This window comes from Lepidothrix coronata, unplaced genomic scaffold, assembly GCF_001604755.1.
Source record: "Lepidothrix coronata isolate B3197 unplaced genomic scaffold, Lepidothrix_coronata-1.0 Scaffold49, whole genome shotgun sequence".
NCBI lineage: Eukaryota > Metazoa > Chordata > Aves > Passeriformes > Pipridae > Lepidothrix > Lepidothrix coronata.
In genome coordinates, this window is record NW_016690229.1 from 2362186 (window position 1) to 2383311 (window position 21126).

Below are 21126 nucleotides of genomic sequence, written 5' to 3' on the forward strand. Positions count from 1 at the left end.
GCGCGGGCCGGGGGTGCCGAGCGCCCGCTCTCGGGGCGGTTTCTTTGGCGGGCTCCCCCCGGAGCGCTCCCCTCGCCCGGAGGGGGCCGGGTCTGCTCCCGGGGGGAGCCGCCGGGACTTGTAGTCAGCGCCGGGCACGGGCAGCGGGGCGGCCGCCGGGGCACCCCCACGGTGCGCCCGGGGAGTGGGGCACAGGGCACAGCGGGGCCCGCGGGGGCTGCGGCCGCTCGGCGCGGGGCTCGGCGGGCGCGGCGCGGGGCAGTGCCGGGGGGCAGCGGCGGGGCCGGGTGAGGGGCCGGGGACCGTGAGGGGCCGGGGCGCTCCCGGCGCGGCGGGGCCGGACTACGCGCCCCGAGCGCCCCTGCGCGGCGGGGGCGGGGCGGGGCGGCGCGGCCCTACAAAGGCGGCGGCGGCGGTGGGGCGGCCGCTACTCACCGGCACCGGCGGGGCGGGCGCGGGGCCGCGCTCCGGCTGCAGGCGCGGCCATGAGGCGGCTGTAGGAGGGCCCCCGGGACCCGCCGCCGCTGCGCTGCCTTCGGCCGCCGCGGGGGGCTCGGCGGGGCGCGGCTCCTGCTCTGGGGGGGTGGATGCCGGCCGGGGCCGGCCGCGCCCGGGCACCATGCACACCGTGCAGAAGGACACCACCTTCACCAAGATCTTCGTCGGGGGGCTGCCCTACCACACCACCGACTCCTCCCTCAGGAAGTACTTCGAGGTCTTCGGGGACATCGAGGAGGCGGTGGTGATCACCGACCGGCAGACGGGCAAATCCCGAGGATACGGCTTTGTAAGTGTCGCTCCCCGGCGGGCCGGGCGGGGCTGCCCCCGCTGTGCCCCGTGCCCGGGGAAGGGGACTGGCAGCGGAGCCCCGCGCTGGGAACCCCCCGTGCCGGCGCTGCGGAGCCGCCGCCCGTCCCGTCGCTGCTGCGGAGCTCCGGCTGCTCCCGGGTTGTGCCCGGTGCGGACGGGAACGGGGGGCTCGGCCAGGACGAAGGCCGGGCTGGGGGCTCGGGAGGGAGCCCCTCGTGATGGCCGAGGCCGTGCCGTTCGTTTCAGCACCTCCTCCCCCCGTCCCGCCGCCGTATGTCCGTGCGGAGCTCAGCGCGGCGCTGGGATGCCCCCGGTCCCCGCATCCCGCCCGCAGCTCCCCTGAGCTCCTCTGCTCCGGGGCGTTTGGGGAGAGCTCCACCAGCTCCTTAAAAAAGCACGGAGAGGAGGTGGAACGGCAGGGGAAAACAGCTGGCACCAGCCCAGCGGGGAAACTGGGCGAGGGGGGAGCCCACTTTTCCATCGGGTCCCAGCAGCCCCTTCCCATCTTGCCATGCAAGCGAGGCTGCTCGGAGGGAGTTTAACTCCTGATTCAAAATAGAACAATAAATAAACTCCACTTAGTGCCTGTTGCTGGAGTGTTTACAAAGCACTGTTGCTACAAACAAGGCTGTGCTTGATTCCAGGTGACCATGGCAGACAGAGCTGCTGCAGAAAGAGCATGCAAAGACCCAAACCCCATCATTGACGGCAGGAAAGCAAATGTGAACCTGGCGTATTTGGGAGCAAAACCAAGGAGTATTCAAACTGGTGAGGCATCCAGGAGAGACCGTCTCTATTAGAATAACTTGTAAGACGAGGAAACAAGTTCCTCAGGCTGGATTCATCTGATCTGGTGCACACTTATCTGTCTCCCATAGTTCCGATTGTTGGCTGAGGACACAGCGTAGTCCAGTTACCTCCCTTCTGTATCTTCTTACTTGTACCTGTTACGCTGGTGTTACACACCGAAGTTCATAGAACTGAGTTAAAGCTGTTTTCTTCCATGGCTGATCTGTTTGCCTGTTATTCTCTTCGTTAAATGGGAATTAACTCTAAGATCCGTTTCATCATTCCACCCTTTGGTTTAATGAGCACAGTACCCAGGGTGTAAAATAAGGCTTTTTACCCCATTGTCTGTTCCATAACAGCGCGTTCACACTGGTCTTTCATCTGAATTCCCATCTGCTCCTCGTGCATATGACATACGCATGTTAAATTTAACTTGCTTCTAAATGGGGCTCTGAATTTGCTCACATGCATAGCAGATAAAATGCATATACATGTGGTGTAATTATGCCTGCAAGTTACAAATTGAATGGTACAATGGGTGCCATTCATTAATATTTCTTTTTTTTCTGAACCTTTTTTTTTTTTTTTTTTTAGGTTTTACCATAGGTGTGCAGCAGCTACATCCAGCCTTCATTCAGAGACCCTTTGGGTAAGTGGAAATCTTTCTTAACGGTCTGTTTGAAATCAAATTCACGAATCAACTTCCTCATTGTTTAAAATGTGTGAAAAAAGCCTTGGCCGTCAAGACTGGACAGTTTCAACAGCTGTTGTTAATGTTCGGAGTACTTTATTTCTGGTGGAGATTTCAGAAGTTTTGTGCATTTGTCAACTTTAATGTAATTCCCAAAGATCCTTCTTTATCCTCAGTAAATCATAGTCATAATAAACCCGGTGCATTGCTCTCTGCTTTGCCAACTGCAAGAATTCACAAGAATTCAAATAAATGGAAAATAGTTTCTCTATTATAGTACTTAAGGTGTCAAAACAATTAAGCAAATTCTGTTCTCGTGTTTCTCAAATAAGATTTTCTGCTTCCTCTGTGCTGTTTCCCACGTAATAACGCTTAGGATACAGTTTTATCCTAGAAAACAAATTGCATTGGAAACAAAGTCTGTTACTTAATGAAAGTAACATTAGGTCAAAAATTGATTTTGGACAGATGTTATACAAGGCTTGAATAGTCTGCAAAAGTGGGCTTTTGTCTGCTGTTTTCAATAGCTTATACCATCCCTACTCGGTTAGAAAAGTCCTCTTTTTATACATCTAATAGGATCTGGCAGCTGCTCGGCAAAAGACAAGTGTGCTTCACGAGAACAATAGTGACTGTCATACTGCCTTCATTTAACTGTTTAATGATTGATGCAGCTCTTTTTTTACACCATTTCAGAAAGTGAATATTGATAGGGGGTTTTTATTATTATTTTCTAAGAGCATTAAGGAAGTAGGTGCATTTTTTAAAGCTTCTGAGCAGTGCTCTGTTGTGGGGTTTGTGTGCCTCTAATATAAATAGATGGGATTTTGGCCTTTGTCAACTGAGATACTTCATCCCTTTCCTGCTCTCCGCTCATTTTTTTTTTGGGGGGGGGGGTGTTTTGTTTTTTGTTTTTGTTTTTAAGAAAAAGGATCTAACAATAAAACAGAAACTTCCACTCCTCTGCCCTTATGGCTAAAGTTGCCGACTGCCTGGATAACCTCATTCCGATGAGTTTATGGATATAAGAGGATGTGTTGCCACAATAGTGCACACCCAGCGTACGTGTGCTGTGTGTGGTTCAAACATGCCGGTTTTCGTAAGCGGTTACAGCTCTGTTGGAAAGACTCGAAGAACATCTGTCACGAAATGAAGAGTCTCCTTTTTTTTTTTTTTTTGGTGCAAGAACCACAGTAATCTGCATAGACAAGATGCTGCTTTTTAGCAGCTCTCCTTGCATGGGAGGTAAAATAGCTTTCGTAGCCCCCAGCACAGGCAGCAGTGGTACCTTTGGGATGTGAACTCGGAGGTTTTCCACATTGCACAGGGGTGCAGGAGAGAAGTTGACAATAAAAGCAGCCTGTGGTGAGTTCTGCCATGCATGCAAATAGAGCAGAGCAAAATGGTGAAGCCCATTAAGCTCCTGGTGTTGGCAGGAGCACCTTGCGGATTATCTGCAGTTCTGTGGGTGCTGTTCCTACCCCACAGCCACAGCTCTGGAAAACACAGGGGTTTTTTTGAATAATTTGCTTTTGGTTTCACATACAGAGGAGTGTGGGATCGACTGATTACGTGCTCTTGGTGATCTAGACAGTTCCTGTTCCGGTTCTTAGGCATTGGTTTCATCATTAAACCAGCAGAGCTGCAGTTAGCACATACAGCACTATAAATTATTTATCAGTTGCCAAGAGACAGGAACCAGGAGAATGGAGGGTTGTAGGCAGGGGATTATATATCATTATTTGCAAGCATCAGTAAACAAGAATTTTGTTGCATTCGGTCACTGCTGCAGCAGAATCACTGGAAATGTGGGTCTGGCAAAATGTGGAGCCATTTACCTGAGCACCACAACTGGGGCTGCTCTGTGGCTTCTGTCAGGTGCTCAGTCAAGCAACAAAGTTTGGCTGCCAGTTACCTCTTTGTTTCATCAGTAGACCAACAGAATTAAGAGCCTGCCAGGCTCCACTCTAACATTCCCTTGAACCCACAATTTCCTTGGCCCTCTGTGGAATGTGAGGATAGATGAGGAGTTTATCAGGGTCTGTCTTTGGAAGCTTCACAGAATTGCTGTTGTCTGTTTGCTCTGCACTGTGCAGAGTGGATCCTGACCTGTCCCAAATGAAATGGCTCATCTGCTTTGCCCGTGGTGTGGGATGTTGCCTGGTTCTCCCTCCTGCACTTCCTGTCTCTGCAAAGTGTTTGTGCCCAGGGGTTGGGATATGGTTTCCAAAGGATGATTGTTAAGGGGCACGGGGTACTAGGTGTGTGAGCTGGACTTGGCAAGGCAGAAATGAATGAACAACCGTTAACTTCTGGGCAGTTAACTGAGAGCCAGGCAGCCAGTCACGTTCAACCATCAAACCACAAAATGCAGGTTTTGGTGAAACCTGAAATGAATGGAAACTATGAAAATTACCCAAACATCAGTGAGGATTATTTATAAACTGAAGGCTTCCCCCCCCAGCCCCAGGCACCCAAATGCAGCTGTAAATATTGCCTGGGCTATGCGGAACAGAAAGAGAAACCATGAGGAGCCTCTCTCATTCCTCCTGCTGTCCTGGCAGGGGAGGCACTCACATGGCAGACAGCACGGAGTCGGTAGTAAATCCTGTTTTGAGAAGGAGTTTTTGGCTTGTTGTAATCGGAGATCTTAACAGTAATGCAAGGCAAAGGATGCGTCTGTGTCAGGGTGACTTGGAGATCTGGCTCCTGAGTTTAGGGAAGCAGCATTAGGCCTGGGGCTCAGCCTGAGGCTTACAGACTGCTCTTTGCTTGGAGGCACCTGGCAGTGCCACAGTGTGTCCCTGCAGCTACCATGCTTAATGTGATCAGGTGATGTGGCAGAGCTGCTTGGTGCCCACCTCTTAGTCCCCTCCTCTGGGGCTCTGATGCTGGAGACAGGTTCGACTCTGTGCAGGGAACGGGGATTCCCTGGTTCTCTGCTTTGCAGCCATGCTTGCTGCTCTGGACACAGGCAGCATATGGCAGATGCATTCCTGTGGCTGTGCCTCAGCAAAGGAGCTATCTGTGTGGGAGATCTACCAGTGACTGAGCTCTTGGAAACATAAAGCTGTCTCTTGTAGCAGGATCCAGCTCTTTCCATATCAGCACATGGGATGTCATTACTCTAGAGACCCCATCCTTGTGTAATTGCTTGTTGTGGTGATCCCCTGCCTCTGGCCCACATTTGGTCTCAGGCAGCATCACAAAGAGTTAAATTGCTTTGAGTTTAAAATTTCATGCATTGATGCTGCTGAAGTTAGGAAGTGAAGAAAGTCCCTCTTTGTGTCAGCCCACCCTCCCTTGCAGCTGTTTATCCTTAAAATTTCTCTATTGGGTTAAAAATAAAAGGAAGCAAACTTTCATCTTTTCTGTGGTTATGCTTGTAAAGCAGCACACGCTGGCCACGCTCTGCTCAGCCTCTGTCAGCTGGCATCCCCCTGCTCCCACTTCCTACTGCTCACTTATCCAGAGCTGGGGAGCTGCAGGATCCCATCCCAAACCCATCCCGCTCTGCCGGCCACAGGTGGCTCCTGGGGATGGAGCACCTGGCACCTGATGTTATCCTGTACAAGTAACATGAAAGCTTTGCGGAGATTTCCTAAAAAAATGTTCAAATCCAGTTTCCAAACGGCTTCAGCTCCTAGTGCTTGGGCATAGTGGCTGCTTTTCAGACCAAATGCTTGCCAGGCGGAAAGAGATCCTTTATTTATTTATTTAGTGGGTTTTAAGCATAGTCACATATTTATAAGCAGATCAGATGGCTATGTGAATTAGCTTGGATGTCTGCTTCAAGATGGCAAGTACTAGTGTCAAGCCCAAGGGCTTGGTGTACCGTTTGTTTTGGGTTTAGGTGCAGTTTGCTCATGTATTGCTTGTAGAACAATACAAAAGGAAAGCTTGGTCTGATACACTGACCTTACACTTGGCTGTGTAAATGGTGTGCCAAGCTCAGGACAGTCGTAGACCTGTTGCAAGGGATGGACTCCGAGTGAAGGCTCTGAGCCAGTCCTGTGCAGTCAGAGCACAGGTGTGTGATGGAGAGGCTGAGCTGGCTCTAATTTTGTCTTTATGGCACACAGCTCAGGTTGTGCCATCTTCTCTGTGTGATTCCACTGCCTTCAGTGGATCTGCTTGCTATCCTCCCCAGCACAAGAGCAGCCTCCTTAGCAGCAGCGACCCGAGTCCTTTCCCCTTGGTGCAGGAGCTGGGGAGTGGCAGATCCAAAATTCTCCTCTGCTGCACTGGCTGGTGCCAGTAGTCCCAACGTGGCAGATTGATGGACGCATCTGAATTTTCGGAGCAGTCCAGCTTGTACTCGAGCTCATCTTTCCTCTGTGCAGCTGTTGGCATACTGGTCCCTAACTCGTAGTATTAAGCACATGCCCAGTAATTCGAATGATGAATGCAGCCCTGGGCATCCTGCCTCCGAGCTGAGGGCACCAGCCAGGGAACCAGACAGTTGTTGTGCTGATAATTTGGTAGCAAGGACACCGGGTCACTTCTAAATATGACATACGTGAAGAACTTGTTCCCCACAGATGGGAGCAAGCTACATACCAGAGCTAAATATACTGTATGATCACAAAAGATGAAAAGTCATGGACCTCGGAGTTAAAACTGAGTCTCCTGTTTCTCAGTTTCCAAGTGCTGCTGTAAACAGAATTGTGCTGTCCCCTGCAGTTTCCCTGTTTCCAGCTTTGAGCATTTCAGCTCTCCCGTGTCAGAGCTGAGCTGCTGCTGGCTCTGCTCTGGCCAAAGCAGCAGAGGCTGGGAAAGCCATGCTGGATCCAGGCTCACACATCCCCCCGTGATTCCAGCTTGCAGGAAGGTGTGGAGGGAGACATCTTACACGTCCTAGGTCAGCAAAGGCACAAACGGCAGCAGAGGTCACAAACTCTCTTAAAATGGAATTTCTTTCTTGACTGAGAAATTACTTAAGTACTCATTTTATCAGTGTAGGCCTTCTTTTATCGAAAATAGATATCTCATTGCTTCTTCCATAGCTGAAGCATTCTACTTCAAAATACTTCATCTCTCCAAGAAAGGGTTTTTGATAAATCAAATGTGTGGATGGTTTTAATTAAAGGTCAGTGGAAGGGATCATGTGTGTAAAGAAAGAAAGTCTGTTGAAAATGGAACCAATTGAAAGTAGTCACTGTAGTGTATATTATGCCAAAACTCGTCAGGTACTTCAGAAGACTTTAGAAATGTTTCTGCTATTGATTTTCTCTAAACTGCAGAAGAAAACTGGAGAGATCAGTTAAAGGCAGAATTGCTGGGGCTTCCTGGGTTAATCTTTCAGAGCCTCTGTTTTTCCCTAGAATCCCACCAGGTTCCTCACACCAGTGCTGAAGGACTCAGGCTCCTGTCATGCACTGGCGTGAAACAGTCTCTGTTTCTTCTGTTGGTTCATTTCTGGTTTGGCTGTGCTGATAACTCCAAAGGGGAGGGCTTTTTCCTTCTCTGGATAGCTGACTAGTTGCGGATAAACTTCCTTGTGGCTTTTTCCTTGGTGCCAGATGGCTCTTGTTTCAGGCAGATGTTATCTCCTGCTACCTGAGTGTTTTTCAGCCTGCTTCTCCAAAACTATTTTTGGTCTGGCCCAGCATGCCTTTGTTTGGGATTATGGCTCTTTTTTTTTCCTTTTTCCTTTGGGTGTGGGGGAAGCAAGATGCAGAGGATAAAGCTGAAAATTGTTGAGCCTGGCTATAACTCGTAGTGGAGCTCAGCATGTTGATCTCAGACTCTTGGTTGAGCTGAGAAAAAGGATTAGATCTTTGTGAGGTGTACTTTCATCTTTGGTCTGCAGCCTCTTTTTTATTTCTTTCATTCTTTTTTCCCCACTGATTGCAGTCTAGGACGGTCTGTTGTGACATGTTATCCCTTTGTGATTGCCACTGGTGTGGTGATGTCTGATCCCAGCAGGGAAGTAGGAAATACAGTCATGTACCTCTTTGCACAAGCTGCTGTGTAAATTTTCTCAAAGGGCCAGAGAAGGATGAGTAGAAGACAGACAGGCAAATTAGTTACAAGATGAGCAGAAATTGTGTTGATTGGTTTGCTATTCTGTGTTTGTGTCGTATTGCAGCAGGTGAGGATAAATACCATGGAGCTTCAGAGTTCATCCTTGTCTGACTTTGAGCTGGCTTGGATAGCTGGCTGATGAGGCAGAACCCTTGACATTTCAGTGCATCAGCTTTAGTAGGGACATTCCAGGATTTGGAGGTTTGTCAGTGGTTGAAGCCCAGCCTCTGTCAGTGAATGGTGAGGGAAGATGGAATGGTCAGGACACAGCAAATGTCCTGGTTTGCACCAAAGTATTGGTAGATAAACTTTGTGATCTCCTGCTGGAGCCAGAGTCCTTGTTGGCAGCCAGGGCCCCCCGCCTTGGCCATGCTCCAGCCTGAGGCCCCTCTTCATCATGTCTGGATTGAGAACAGGACCTGAATTTCTCACATTTCTACAGCCTGTCATTGTGGCTGGGGCCCACGTGACACCTATTGCCAAGCCTGCCTCGGCTCCACGCAGGTTTACTTGAGGTGAGTGCTTTCTGGCTTGGGAGTGTCCTTGAGGAACGATTTCTTGGAGTGTGAATTACCTCAGGAGGTGTGCCTGCATCACCAGCTCCGAGGTGGTGTCATGGCACTGCTAATGCGAGTGTGGGGTATGCTTCCAGGAGCAGCTTTTAAACTCATGAACCACTTCAAAATATATCTTCTGATCTGTCATCCAGGCTGTGGTTGGAGGTGTAACATCACCAGGGTAGCTTTCACATTGCTGTTGTGGACAGCTGTGGCTGTGCAGTACCACCAGCACCGCCTGCCATCACGTGCTGTGGCAGTGTGGGTGTCCCTGTAGCAGCTAATGGGTCAAGCCTAATGGAAATGGAGGCCAAATTCCTGGGGTCAAATGCCAGAATTTGTGCCTTCACTGGCAGACACAAAGGGCTCTGTTTCTTTTATTCTTCAAGGAATAAAAGGCTGGTCGTGGCGGTGGCATTTGTGTCCTGATCTCTGTGAGGCTGCCAAGAGCCCTGTGCCCCTACTTGTTTCCCAAGTGTTTTTGTGATGCTGTGTCCCTCCTGACAGAGGGCTGCAGCTGTCTCCCACCTCTCCAGAAGTGACAAAACCAGCTCCCAGCAGGGCTGGCAGGGATCAAGGGGGTCAGGAACTCCCACTTGTTGCTCTCCCAAACTCTTGCAGCTTGCAGGAGCTGCTCATGGCTCATGCATAGGAAGTCCTGCACGATGGGAGAGAGCTGACAAACTGCAGCTGAAGCACATTTTAGGTGTAAATGTGATATAAAATAATCAAATATATGAAGTGACTCTGAGATGAGAGTGGCTGACAAGGGCTCGTTCCTCTTCCTTGTCATTTGGGATGAGGTGTGGAGCACATGGCCATCTGACTTGTCACTTCTTCCCGGCTGCCTACCCCTGCAGAGCCACCCCTGCTCTGCAGCTCATCCTGGCAGCCCTGCAGCTGTGGTGGGGAGAACTGGGTGACAGCAGGTTTCAGAAAGCTGATTTTTTTCAGCAGGCAGTGCCTCCCCAGAGCCAAGGGCGCTGGCACTGCAAACCTCACCTGATGTGTTTGGACATCTCCACCCAGGACTGCACCAAAACAGGCTCCTTTTGTTCTGTCCTCCATATTTTGCACAGCAAAAGCAGAATGGAGCCTGCGTCCCCTCTGCCAATGGCTCTGTGACCATCTCATTTGTTCTGTCTCACCCCTGGCTGCTGGGGTGGCGTGGTGTGGTGCCACGGATTCGGAGCATGGGCTGGTGTGGCGACCACGACGGCCCTCCTGAGTCCCTCCTGTGGCTCTAGGCTTAGGTTTGACCGTGCTCGTTGTGTTGGGTGGCCTTTGCCCATGATTAATTGTCATGCCGTAAGCATCTCGTGCCTCTGCTGTTCACGGGATGACTTTGACGTGTGGTGGCCGTGGCTGATCACTTGGTTGATGTTTTATAATCACACTCTGTGTGTTTTTGATGAAGTTCTCTTCTGGCTGGCAGGGCCCATTGTGGGGGATGGAGGAAAACTGCAGGGAGGAAGGGAAAGGCATCTTAAAACACAGATGTGACTCATCCTGTAGAAATTCAGAGACAAGTTTGCTGATTTCTAGAAAGAGAACTCCAAAACAGCTTGCTGCTTTTTTTTTCTTATTATTCCTGAAAGATCATCTTCAGAAATAATGGAAGGGGGGGAAAATATTTTAAGGTTTTCTGTGGATGCTAAATGTAGCCAGTAGAGAACTTCATTGTATTGCACTGGTTTGTTTTGTTTGTAGCTGCAAGTCATCAAAGTGACCTTACCTTGGGTTGTGTGTTTTGTTTTGATCGATGAGTTGCCATCTGTCCACCTAATTCAGAAATCAAAACTGCATAATATCTTGATTGAAGTTTCTAGCTAAATTATTAAAATCCCACAGACCAAAAGAACCTTCCCTTTTACATTTACATTCCCTTTAGAAGCAGATTCTGGAGCTGCTGAGTGTGATTTTCTAGTGCAGTAAGCTATTGTGTGTGATGTGTGCTTGTGTATGCATTGGACTGGGATGTATTTCTGGAAACAGGGTACAGGAGTACTTACTGTCTTCCAAACTAATGGTGCTTTTCATTCCAAGTAGCATTGGAGAGCTGGAATTTTTCCTTGCTGAGGGGGAAAAAGCAGTGCAGGATGTTGTGGATTTGCTGTCTGTGAGCCCATCGTGGAGCTCCATGCAGGAAAGCAAAGCCAACATGCAGAGTTTCTCAGGGATGAGCCGGGAATGTCCACTCAGCCACATCCCCCACATGGGCTGTGCCAGCTCTGAAGAGCAGTTGGGTGGCAGCAAGGGACATCAAGGGGTTACCTGTGGAGCTGCTCAAACAGGACTGATGCTCAGGCTGGATTGCTCCATGTCTCTCGGACTGTCCTCCCAGTTATTTGGCAGGGGCAGACTGAATGCCTCTGAGGGGGAAAAGTGCAGGCCCCTCCTTTGCTCCTGCTGGTGGGTGGGTTTTAATGAGTCCTGAGGATTGTGTATTGTTTTTTTTTGTTACATTTGTGGTTTTAACTTTATGGAGCCCTGGAGTACCAGGAAGCCTGTTAGTGGGACATGATGTGCAGGGAGAGGCAACAGGCAGCCAGAGGATCCACCACCAGTCTGAGCTGCTGATCTGCAAGGGGATAGAGCAGGAGAGCAGCATTGCACCTCTGCCTTATTTAAAACAAAATGAAAGAGAACAATTCCCCAGAGATGAGGCAGGAGGAACCTCTGGGTGGGACTAACCCTGCTCCTTAGAAGAGGTGGGTGCTGCTGCCTCATGTGAGTGTGTGACATTAAGTACCCTTGGGCTGAACTGGTGCATAAGCTCCAGCTCTGACTCAGCTGTGCCAGCCTCAGTTTAGATCAGAGCTGAACAAAAACGGATTCAATGAATTTCTGCTGCCTCATCTCATTCTTGTTACCCACAGGGTGATACTGGGTATGGTGCCTTCGTGGACTGAAGGGCTGTGAGGTCCCTCTCTCTGTGCCAGGGATGGCTCTGGCCCTGGGAGATGGTCTTGCACTTAATGAGCCAAAGGTTGAGGTGCTTCTTGCCATTCTCCATCCTCCCTGGTGCCCTTGTCTAATCAAAGGACCCTGATTTCAGGGGCAGTGTTGCTGTGTGGAGAGAGAACAGTCATTCTCTTGTCATGCAAATGGACTCAAGAAAAAACAAACTGCATATGGCAGTGGGAAGATGAGAGAAAACTCGGTTCAGATGAGCACTTGTTTGTGAGAAGCCTTTCTCCTGCCTGAGGAGCAGGTTAAACCATCAGGTGCTGGTTGTAAAGCAAATGGGAACAGCCCTGCAAGTGCTGGATAGGAGGGACCAGCCCCAGGTGGATCCCAGCACGTTGTAGGTGGTGGCCAAGACTTAGGATGCTTGGGTGGAATGAAGGTGGTCATGTACAGCCCTGTGCCTTGTGAAGAGCCCGTGGGAGGCTTTTAAAAGTGGTTATGTTTGAAAATGTGCTGTCACACACATCCACACAAAAATCCCCAAAATATTTGAATCTGCATAAGCTCTCTGCAGAGTTTTGCTTGGGCTTTTTTTTTTGTTTACCAGAACGAGTTGGGTTTGGGAGCAGAGTGGCACAAGCTCTCCAGAGGATGGCTTTGGTTTGTGCTGTGGCCTTACGTGGCTCAGCAAGCAGTGACCAAAGGGACCTTCTCCACAGGGTGCCCTTTTTGGTGCTTGTGGCTCTGATCTCCCACAGTGGGCCTGTGCCAATAGCTGGTGACAGTCCTCACCCCCCATTTCTTAAACAAGCCCCAGGTGTGTCACTCTACACACAGCAGAGCTCTGCTGCAGTGGGCTATGTGGGCAGGGGCTGCTCACACTCTGTAGTCCATGTGCAATTTCCCATTTTTGTCTGGCCCATGGCAGTTTGTGTGGATGGACCTAAACCTTCAGGTTTGTGCAGTTTTTGCTCTTGTTTGAGGCCTGAGTTGATGTGAGCCCTTTGGAAAAAACATCCCTTTCATTTTGCTGGTTTTTTTTTTCTTTTCCTCCTCATTAGCAGTTTCTAGTACATTAGTGGGCACTCCTGCATTAATCATCTCCAGGATCTTTCCACCTATGGACTTTAATTGACTGTGGTGTTCTTAAGTTCCTCTCAGCAGCAGCATGGCTGCCTCAGGGCAGGGGCAAAGTGGCTGGGAGAAGCAGTGCTTTAGGACCTGCATGGAAAGGGCAGCAGATATGTGTCAGCTCATGGGCACAGGAGTGTCACTGCTGGGCCAGGGGCTGCTGGAACGGACACTCCTGGGGAGTGTTGCTGAGGGGAAGAAAACCAGCATTAATATCTCATGTTTTACAACAAACACCCTGTAGCATTGCCCTAAACATCCAGTGTTATGGAAACATGGGCGTAAATGTGTGGTAACTGATAACAGCTCCCAAGCTGGAGGGCCCAGGGCTGTGCCAGGGGATGGTGGTCATCCTTGGTGGGCAAGTGGAGAGCAGTGGGGTGTCCCTGGTGCTGGGAGGTGTCCCACAGGGGCTGTGGGTCCTCACAACCTTACACCCAGGTTGGGGTGGTGGGACCTGGAGGATATGGGAGGCAGCAAGGCTGGCAGGGACAGGCAAGGGTGTGTGAGTGCCAGGTAGATGCAGCAAGCCAGTTGAGCAGGGGCTGTGTCATGGTCATCCAGGAAGGTTATTTTGGGAACCAGCAGCCTGGATAATGGGAGATACAAGCCAGGGACCAGGGTGTGTGTATTTCTTGCAGTCCATGCTTCACATTGCACTACTTCCACCCTTGGGGTCTAGGAGTGTTTTGCTTTTCATCCCCCGCCCCGAGCAGCACCCCTCGCTCGAGGGCAGCACTGCTGGGCAGCACCGTTTCTGTGGCTGATACACGTGAATTTGGGGGGGAGGAGGGGACATGCAGGCTGGAGGGAGCCCAGCCCCTCGCTGACTCTGTCCCTTTGCCTCCACAGACTCACGCCTCACTATGTTTACCCCCAAGCTATCATCCAGCCCAGCGTGGTGATCCCTACCCCTGTGCAGTCCATCACGTCTCCCTACATCGACTACACCGCCGCCAGCCAAGCCTATTCCCAGTACACCACAGCTGCCTACGACCAGTACCCCTACGCTGCCTCCCCCGCTGCCGGGTTTGTGGGATATGGCTACACGGGCACAGTGCAGCCCCCCATCACCGCCAGCAACCCCGCAGCACCCGCCACGGCCTTCGTGCAGTACCAGCCCCAGCAGCTGCAGCCTGACCGCATGCAGTGAGGGCCCTGCCCGCGCCTTCGCCTCCTAGGACAATCGTACCGTGGAAGGATACGACTAGGACAACAAAAGCAACAACAACAACAAAAAAAAAAACAATAAAAGAAACAAAACCAACAAAAAAAAAATCACCCCGTCCCTTTATCTCCCTTATGTAGGTGCATATCGATACCTAAGCTATTTATAGTGTTGAGGGCGAACCCAAACCCTTGCAGTCTGACTGTGCTTATGAAAATGGACTTCTGGTAAGTTTTTTTTTCTTTTTTTTTTTTTTTTTTTCCTTCAATCTGGACAGATACTGTCTTGAAGATGTTCTAAAAGTGACTGAAATGTTTCACAGGAGAACTACAGATTCTTGCACACATTGCGGTCTGCTTCCATCACCTGTGGTCTTCTTTCCACCCTCCCCTTCCCCGTCAGCCCTTCCTTCCTCATCAAACCTGCAATCCTCTTATTTACTGGTGAGGTACAGAGGTACTTGGAGAACATGGAGAAAAAGCAATCTTATTTTTTGGTTGTACAAAAACTTTGTAATACTCAGAGATGCCTTACAGAGAAAAAAAAAAAGCAAAAGAAAAACTATTTTTTAATATTTATTGCGATTTTATTCGCATGAGAAGAATAGTAGTAAGTATCTGCCTTGTTTAATTCTCATTTTACTAAATTATTGTATGTAGGTAAAAGTTCTTAAGTAATTGCTGAATCACTTCAACATGCAAAAGGGAATATTGGCTTGAAGGAGAGCAGAATATTCCTTTAGTCAACGCACTGTACTATTTTCTTATCGTAATTGTTACTCTTAAGATTATCTCAAATTTAGGTATATTTTTAAATGCAAAAAACCAACCAAGAATACTGAACATTTTGTCTACTTTGGTAGATCTTTTGTTACAATGCTGCAACCTATGGAGACATTTACAGTATTTATGTAAAAGAGATTTGGGGCTGTTGGCCAGCGAGTTTTAGAAGAGTGGAGCAAAAGAGGAAAAAGGTGTTATGTCACTGAACAAATGGGTAAATGTAACCTTTTTATGCCTGTAATCCAACAGCCAAATAAAGGAAGAGAACAGGCGATGTAAGTTAAGTGCATTTCTACAAAGACAGCAATAAACTATTTTAACTTTTAAAATTACTCAGTGCTCTATGATACCATGTTTGCTTGGCTGAAGTGCATTAGGGAGTACTTCCCAACTGACCTGATCTGGCTACACTGGGCCTTCACCATGAGTGTGCTGGAGTAGGCCAGGAGTGTGTGTCCTGGGGCAAGAGCCCCTGCTGGCATCCTGACAGGCACTGCCTGGGTGCCACTGTCCCTGCAGCGTGTCCCATGCGCCCTTACTTGCTCTGCCTGTCCCAAGTCACCTCAGGGTTTTTGAGCTCACAGAGCTGTGGGTCCCCAGTGCTGGTATGGGGCACTTTCTCACTGTGCAGAGCAGAGGGTGGGAAGTGCTGCCATCCTGGTGCAGCTCCAGTGGAAGCAGGGACAGCTGGGGTCAGATCACACCCCATAATCCTCAGAACACCACCTTCCTAATTGTTCAGTCTAAGAGTTGTTTTCCAAAGCTGAATTTATCCAAAAGTGAATGGTCTGCTAAAGCCTTGTTAAGGATGGGTTGCTGAAGGCCTCTCTGATGCTGAGGCAGGGGCAGCAGCAGTGAGACTGGCAGGGTGCTCACATCCCTGAGCCTCCTTCGCCTTAGTGAGGTGGCTGTATTGGACTTTCCCAACCAACTTGGTTTTTTAGATTTTCACAATTACAAAACTTCAAGAATCAGTTTTTAGAAGTAAATAAAATTATTCTATTTGATCACACCAGTTATCTGGTTCATGTCTGTGAAGGTCAGGGCAGGACTGGTGCCAGGAAGTGTCATGTCTTTGGCACCAGCGTATGCTGCTGTTAAAGGTGATGGTGCCTAAAGCCATCCTAGGGGAAGAGGGTGCCATAGGATGAAAGCAGAGGCAGTTCAGCATTGTTTTTGATCAACCACCCTGTTGAACTGGAAGGCACACGGTGGGCATGTCTAATGTCATCAGTGGGCCTCAGAGTAAACAGCCCATCTGGATGAATGGAAACAGCTCATTCCTCCCTTGCTTGTATTGCGTGAGAATGCAGATCCTGATGGGGCTCTGTCCATCCTGCCCAGGGTTTTGCTTACAACCATATGGGTGACATTTATTTCCTTTTTAAGTAATTACTTTCTGGATTTGCTGTGGGGCTGCCAAAGGAGTAAGAGCCGAGCGCCGCATCCAGCGCGGTGCTGGCGAGGAGCTCAGCCTGGCCCGAGACCTGCCTTTGAAGTGCTGTTGGGGCTGGAGATTATTCAGCAATTCTTCTTCCTCCCTGTCATAAATCTTTCTGAAGAAGAAGGATGGGAGGATTTTGGAGCTGGATGGAGGTGCTGGGAGCCACTGGCGAGCACTTGGCCCCAGCCCAGCAGCACTGGGGTGCCCGTCCTCAGGCAGCGGTGCCTGGCACTGCTGAACATCAGCTTTTGCCTTCACTGGGGACCCACATCTCCCCCAGTCAATAGGGACACACCAAAGCTGCTGAAAATCAATTTGCTGTTGAAAAAAACCACGTGTGCAGTGCAGTCTGAAGTGCAAAGAGTGATGATTTTCCATTTAGCTGTCTAATTTCCTGAACGGTGGCCAAACTGCCAGGAAGCGAAGGCGCAGGCGGCGCTACCAGCACCCAGCCTGCCACCGCCGAATGCCATTCCTGGATCCCGCTCACTTTTGCTCCAGGCTCATCTCGAGAAACGGCCACATCAAAACAACAGCCCAACCTGCCGCCTTCCTGTGTGCGAGAACCCGACTGCCAAAGTGCGGCCGGGCAGAATAATGAGCTCTGCCGGGTGGGAGAGGGGCTGTGGCAGGTGGTGAGGGAAGGCTGTGGCTCCTAAAAAGGAGCCCAAGCACCTCCTTGTCCCGGTGCTAGACCGGGAAAGTGGGAAGAGCTCAAAGGGTCTCTGTGTTAACAGTTAGCTGAGTTAAACGAAGTGTATGAGCAGTGGGGTGTGGATGAGAGGTGGTGGCTGTCTGGCTCCTGACTGGTAAGGGTAGCACAAGGCAAGTGCTTAAATTACTTTGAAATTGCTTAAGGGTGTAATTTTTTTCTTTTTTTTTATGCATTGCTTGATGGATCATCCTCTTTCACCTGCACCATGTGCCTGCCTTATGTTGTCCTGGCATGAAAGAAGTTCACCCCAGGCACCTCGGCTCTGCTGCAGCCAGACAGAAGCCAAGGGATGGCACGAGCTGGGGGGTCACAGTGCTTGTTTTAAGAACTTTGGTGCAACAACGTGCAGCCACAGGGATGTGGGAAGGAGTGGCGAGGGCTGGGTGGTTTTGGCAGGGCACTGCCAGCAGCACCATCTGCTTGGCACAGGTTTTGGGGGTGGGACTGGCCTTGTGGGGCCAGACCTTGTCCTGGGCACATCCCCATGGCCATGCTGGTGGCTGACACAGCTCGGGCCACCTCCCACCAGCTGTGCCCACATGCTGAGTCATTTGCATGACAAATTCAAATATTTTTTATAGGAAACGATCACACCAGAGCAGTCAGGGCGAGCTTTGGCTTGCATGGGCTAGAGCATGTGCAGCCCCTCTGCTGTCATGAGGAAATATCACCATAAATACTGGGGCTGGAGTCCTGGTCACCATCTGGACCAGCCCAGCCACAGTCCATCATCATCTCCCGGCATCCCCTCCCTTCTCACCCCACAGCAGCGAGCCCTGTATACCCAGACTGCCTGAGGAGCTTTGGCTGGTGCCAGACCCTCCCCACCTGCCCACTGTGGGAAGGGGATGGCTAGGGTGAGATTTCTGCCCTTCTCAGGCACTCCCTCTCCCTGGGGTGTCCCCTATCACAGAGGCACAGCCGAGGGCTCTGCTGCCAGCAGCTGCCTGAACCTGCTTATGATGAGGAGCAGGGGTTACCCAGCACTACCCCTGCTGCCCCATGTTATCTGGTGACACCTGGGGAGCCCCAAGGGCTCCCATCAAGTTCTAGAGCTTCAAAGTGGCACCCCCAAACAGTGGCCATCCCCGAGAGGGAGCACTGGGGGCACTGCAGGGCACAATGGGCACTGCCAGCCCCCATGGCCCAGCTCCCACAGCCCCAGTACCAAACCTTTACAGCTGAGAGGAAAAGGCTGAGCACAGGATTTATTTGCATAGTAACTGGGCTGCTGTTGGCACTTGCCCTTTAAAATAGAGTTCATAGCAAAATGTTTTTACCCCCTCGCATACAGGGAATGCTAACAGCATCCCTTTCTTTTTTTTCTCTCTCTTCTGGCTGAAACTTGTTTTTCCCTCCTTTGTGCCTCTCCGAATCCTGCCAGCATAGAGATTCCCTTGTTCAGAGAGTAAAAAAAGAAAGGGGGGGGGGAAAGAAAAATAGAAAAAGAAAAACTTAAGCCTGGGATTAAAAACCATCACTAAAATAGTTTGAATAACAAAGTCAACTGACTCGCTGGGAGCCCGGTGAATGCCTGTCACGTATCTCCCGGGCAGGGTCATGTGTTTCACTAGATAGTTCCTGGAAAAGCTTCTGCTCAGCCCGATAGACCTGCGGCTGCTGATACAGCTGTGCCGGTGCCGGCCCCTCTCCTGGAGGGCTGCGGGAAACTTCCTGAAGGGGGGGGGGATAAATTGGGGGAATAAAGAAATCTCCCTTGGGTACCAGAGGCATTGGGTCTTCTTGTCACCCGAATAACAAACAGCTGTAAATGGTGATCCTGGCTTCTCCAGCATCAGTTGTCCCAGCACCCACACCCCAGGGCAGCAGCCCCCTCCATCCTTACTGATGTTCTTAGCAAGGGAATTTATGCTGGGTTGTTGGGTTTTTTTACCTCCACAAATTTTTGCTTAGTTTTAGCTGCATAAATAATCAAAAACTGGGACCTTGCATGAGGTAAAAGCAGAGGATTTGTAAATTTGCAAAGCCCCCTCAGCCTTGTCGGACATTGTGTGGGACCATGCAAGCAGGAGTGTGTTACTGGGGGGATTTGTACCTAAAACCAGACCCAAATAACTTGTTTTATCCTTTTGCTGACTCCAGTAGCACAAACCTGGAAACACAGAGGTGTGACAGGGCACAGCAACAGGGATGATGGCTCAGATAAGGGCACGCGGTGTGCGAGGGCAATTAAAGACTCAGATTTATTAGCTGTGTCTGTGCTCAGGAGGCTGATAGCAGTGATGAAGCTGTTGGAGATGGAAAGGTTAGTGATGGAAAGGTTAGAGATGGAGACACAGAGATGGAGAAGTCAGAGATTGTTGTCAGGAATTGAATCGATGAGCCCCCAAAATCCCAGGAGCCACATAAAGCTGGAGACCATGGCCTTTTGTAAATCAGCCAGGAATATGTCTTGGTTTGAAAATAGCACTGAGCATCTTATTACATGTTTAACACTCAAAAGATCTTTTAAAATCAGACTCAGCTCACTTGAGTGGCTCCCATTCAATCTCTACCTCTGGATAAACACAGAGGGGGGGTCAGCGACAGCCGTTTGCGGTCTCTGGTAGCATCAGCTGCTGTGTTTGCATGAGCTGCTGACATGTGAGCACGTTAAACAAAGCTTGAGCTGTGCAAAATGAAAGTGAAATGAAATAAATAGATCGTACCATTAGTTTTCCATCAGCTGGCTTTAAAATTAGCAGGTTTTAGACAAAAACACAGTAGAACAAGCCCTCAGGGGAAGAAAAACCATCCAAAACCCACATCCTACCTTATTTTCAACAGTGTACACTACTCTATATTTCATGCCACTTTAGTAAGGTAAACCAATCTGGTTTCCTTTTTCAAGTGAATTTTATGTGTACAAAAACATTTATATTACATACATTATAAATCTGATTAGAAACATGTATCTATGAACAAACACATGTTTTTTATCAATAGCTGTGTGCATTCATATATATGTGTGTGTGAAAGAATACATATGAATGCCTTATTTCAACTGATATTTTAACTTTTATTTCACAAATCCTGGCTACTGAAGATGCCAGGTGAATTGCAGATTGGAAGATAATTTAAATTGAGGAGCATAACATAACAGCAGTGCAACAAAATTTAATGGCTGGTAGCACAAGCTCGCCTGGGGCAAAACCATGTCCTGGACTGAGCTCAGGTTTCAGAGGGCTGGGAAAAACAGTAAAAAGATCCTATGGTGATGTGAGAGCCATGGCTGGAGATGGGCACTCACAGTCCGGGGCATCCCCCATCCTCTTGCCCACTGCTGCCATACACGCTCAGGCACTTTGCCTGTGGGTGTCTGTCTCTGTCTGTCTGTCTGTCTTTCTGCATTCCCATATGTTCTCTTCAATCAGCCAACCATGGGCACTTCAGCCTCAGTCTGCTCAGTCCAGAACAAAGATATTTTGGGCATCTGCAATCTGGATGAAAGCACCAGGCCTGCCAGCAGCTCTGTATGGCTTGAATGGAAAAAAAATTAAAAATATCCCATCAAGTTGGGTAAAAGGCTGCCAGGGCACTGCTAGCACCTGCCCCGGCCCCTGTCCCATGGGCAGGGAGCAGCCCCAGCCCCAGCACTGCTCTGCAGTTGCCAGCCGAGACAGAGCCTGCAGGAAGGAGAATAAATTGAATCCAATAAATTGAATCCAAATGTTTATACCCACTGTCTGGGTCATGTGCCTAGGGAAGCTGAAGAATGCAGGAATATTTTCTTGTAGCTGTCGAATAAACTGCTAGAAATGGTTGCTGTGCAGAACATCCCAGTGTGGTGCTGCAGGAGGCTGGGGCTGAGACCTGCTCAGCCCGATGGATGGATGGAGGGATAGAGGGAGGAAGGGAGGGAGAAAGGGAGGGAGGGATGGAGGAATGGATACACACAGGAGTTGGACCCATATTCAGAGACTGGGCCAAGAGCTCTGTGCACAGGCAGTGGGTTTGGGGACAGGTGTGGGGTCTCTGTGCAACTGAGGCACTGCAGATTGTGGGAATAGTGATGGCCTTGGATTTCCCCTCTCCTCCTATGCACACACGTGCACATGCACACACACAGAGTTAACTCTTTCCATCCTCATCAGACATGCTG

At 49.8% G+C, this 21126-nt stretch overlaps 1 protein-coding gene across 1 annotated transcript; it reads left to right on the forward strand.

Annotated features, from left to right (window-relative positions):
• The first annotated feature begins 435 nt into the window (after positions 1-435).
• RBM38 (RNA binding motif protein 38) lies at positions 436-15197 on the forward strand. The gene is made up of 4 exons (XM_017815223.1): positions 436-787; positions 1455-1578; positions 2194-2248; positions 13768-15197. The coding sequence occupies exons 1-4, from the start codon at positions 620-622 to the stop codon at positions 14066-14068; spliced, it is 648 nt and encodes a 215-aa protein (XP_017670712.1). The 5' UTR covers positions 436-619; the 3' UTR covers positions 14069-15197.
• Positions 15198-21126: the final 5929 nt, after the last annotated feature.

Excerpts from the sequence above, each read along its gene's own strand:
- RBM38 (XM_017815223.1), top strand. The coding sequence starts at position 620 with ATGCACACCGTGCAGAAGGACACCACCTTCACCAAGATCTTCGTCGGG. Across the intron at positions 1,579-2,193 it reads ACCAAGGAGTATTCAAACTG|GTTTTACCATAGGTGTGCAG; the intron begins GTGAGGCATCCA and ends TTTTTTTTTTAG. Across the intron at positions 2,249-13,767 it reads TTCATTCAGAGACCCTTTGG|ACTCACGCCTCACTATGTTT; the intron begins GTAAGTGGAAAT and ends TTGCCTCCACAG.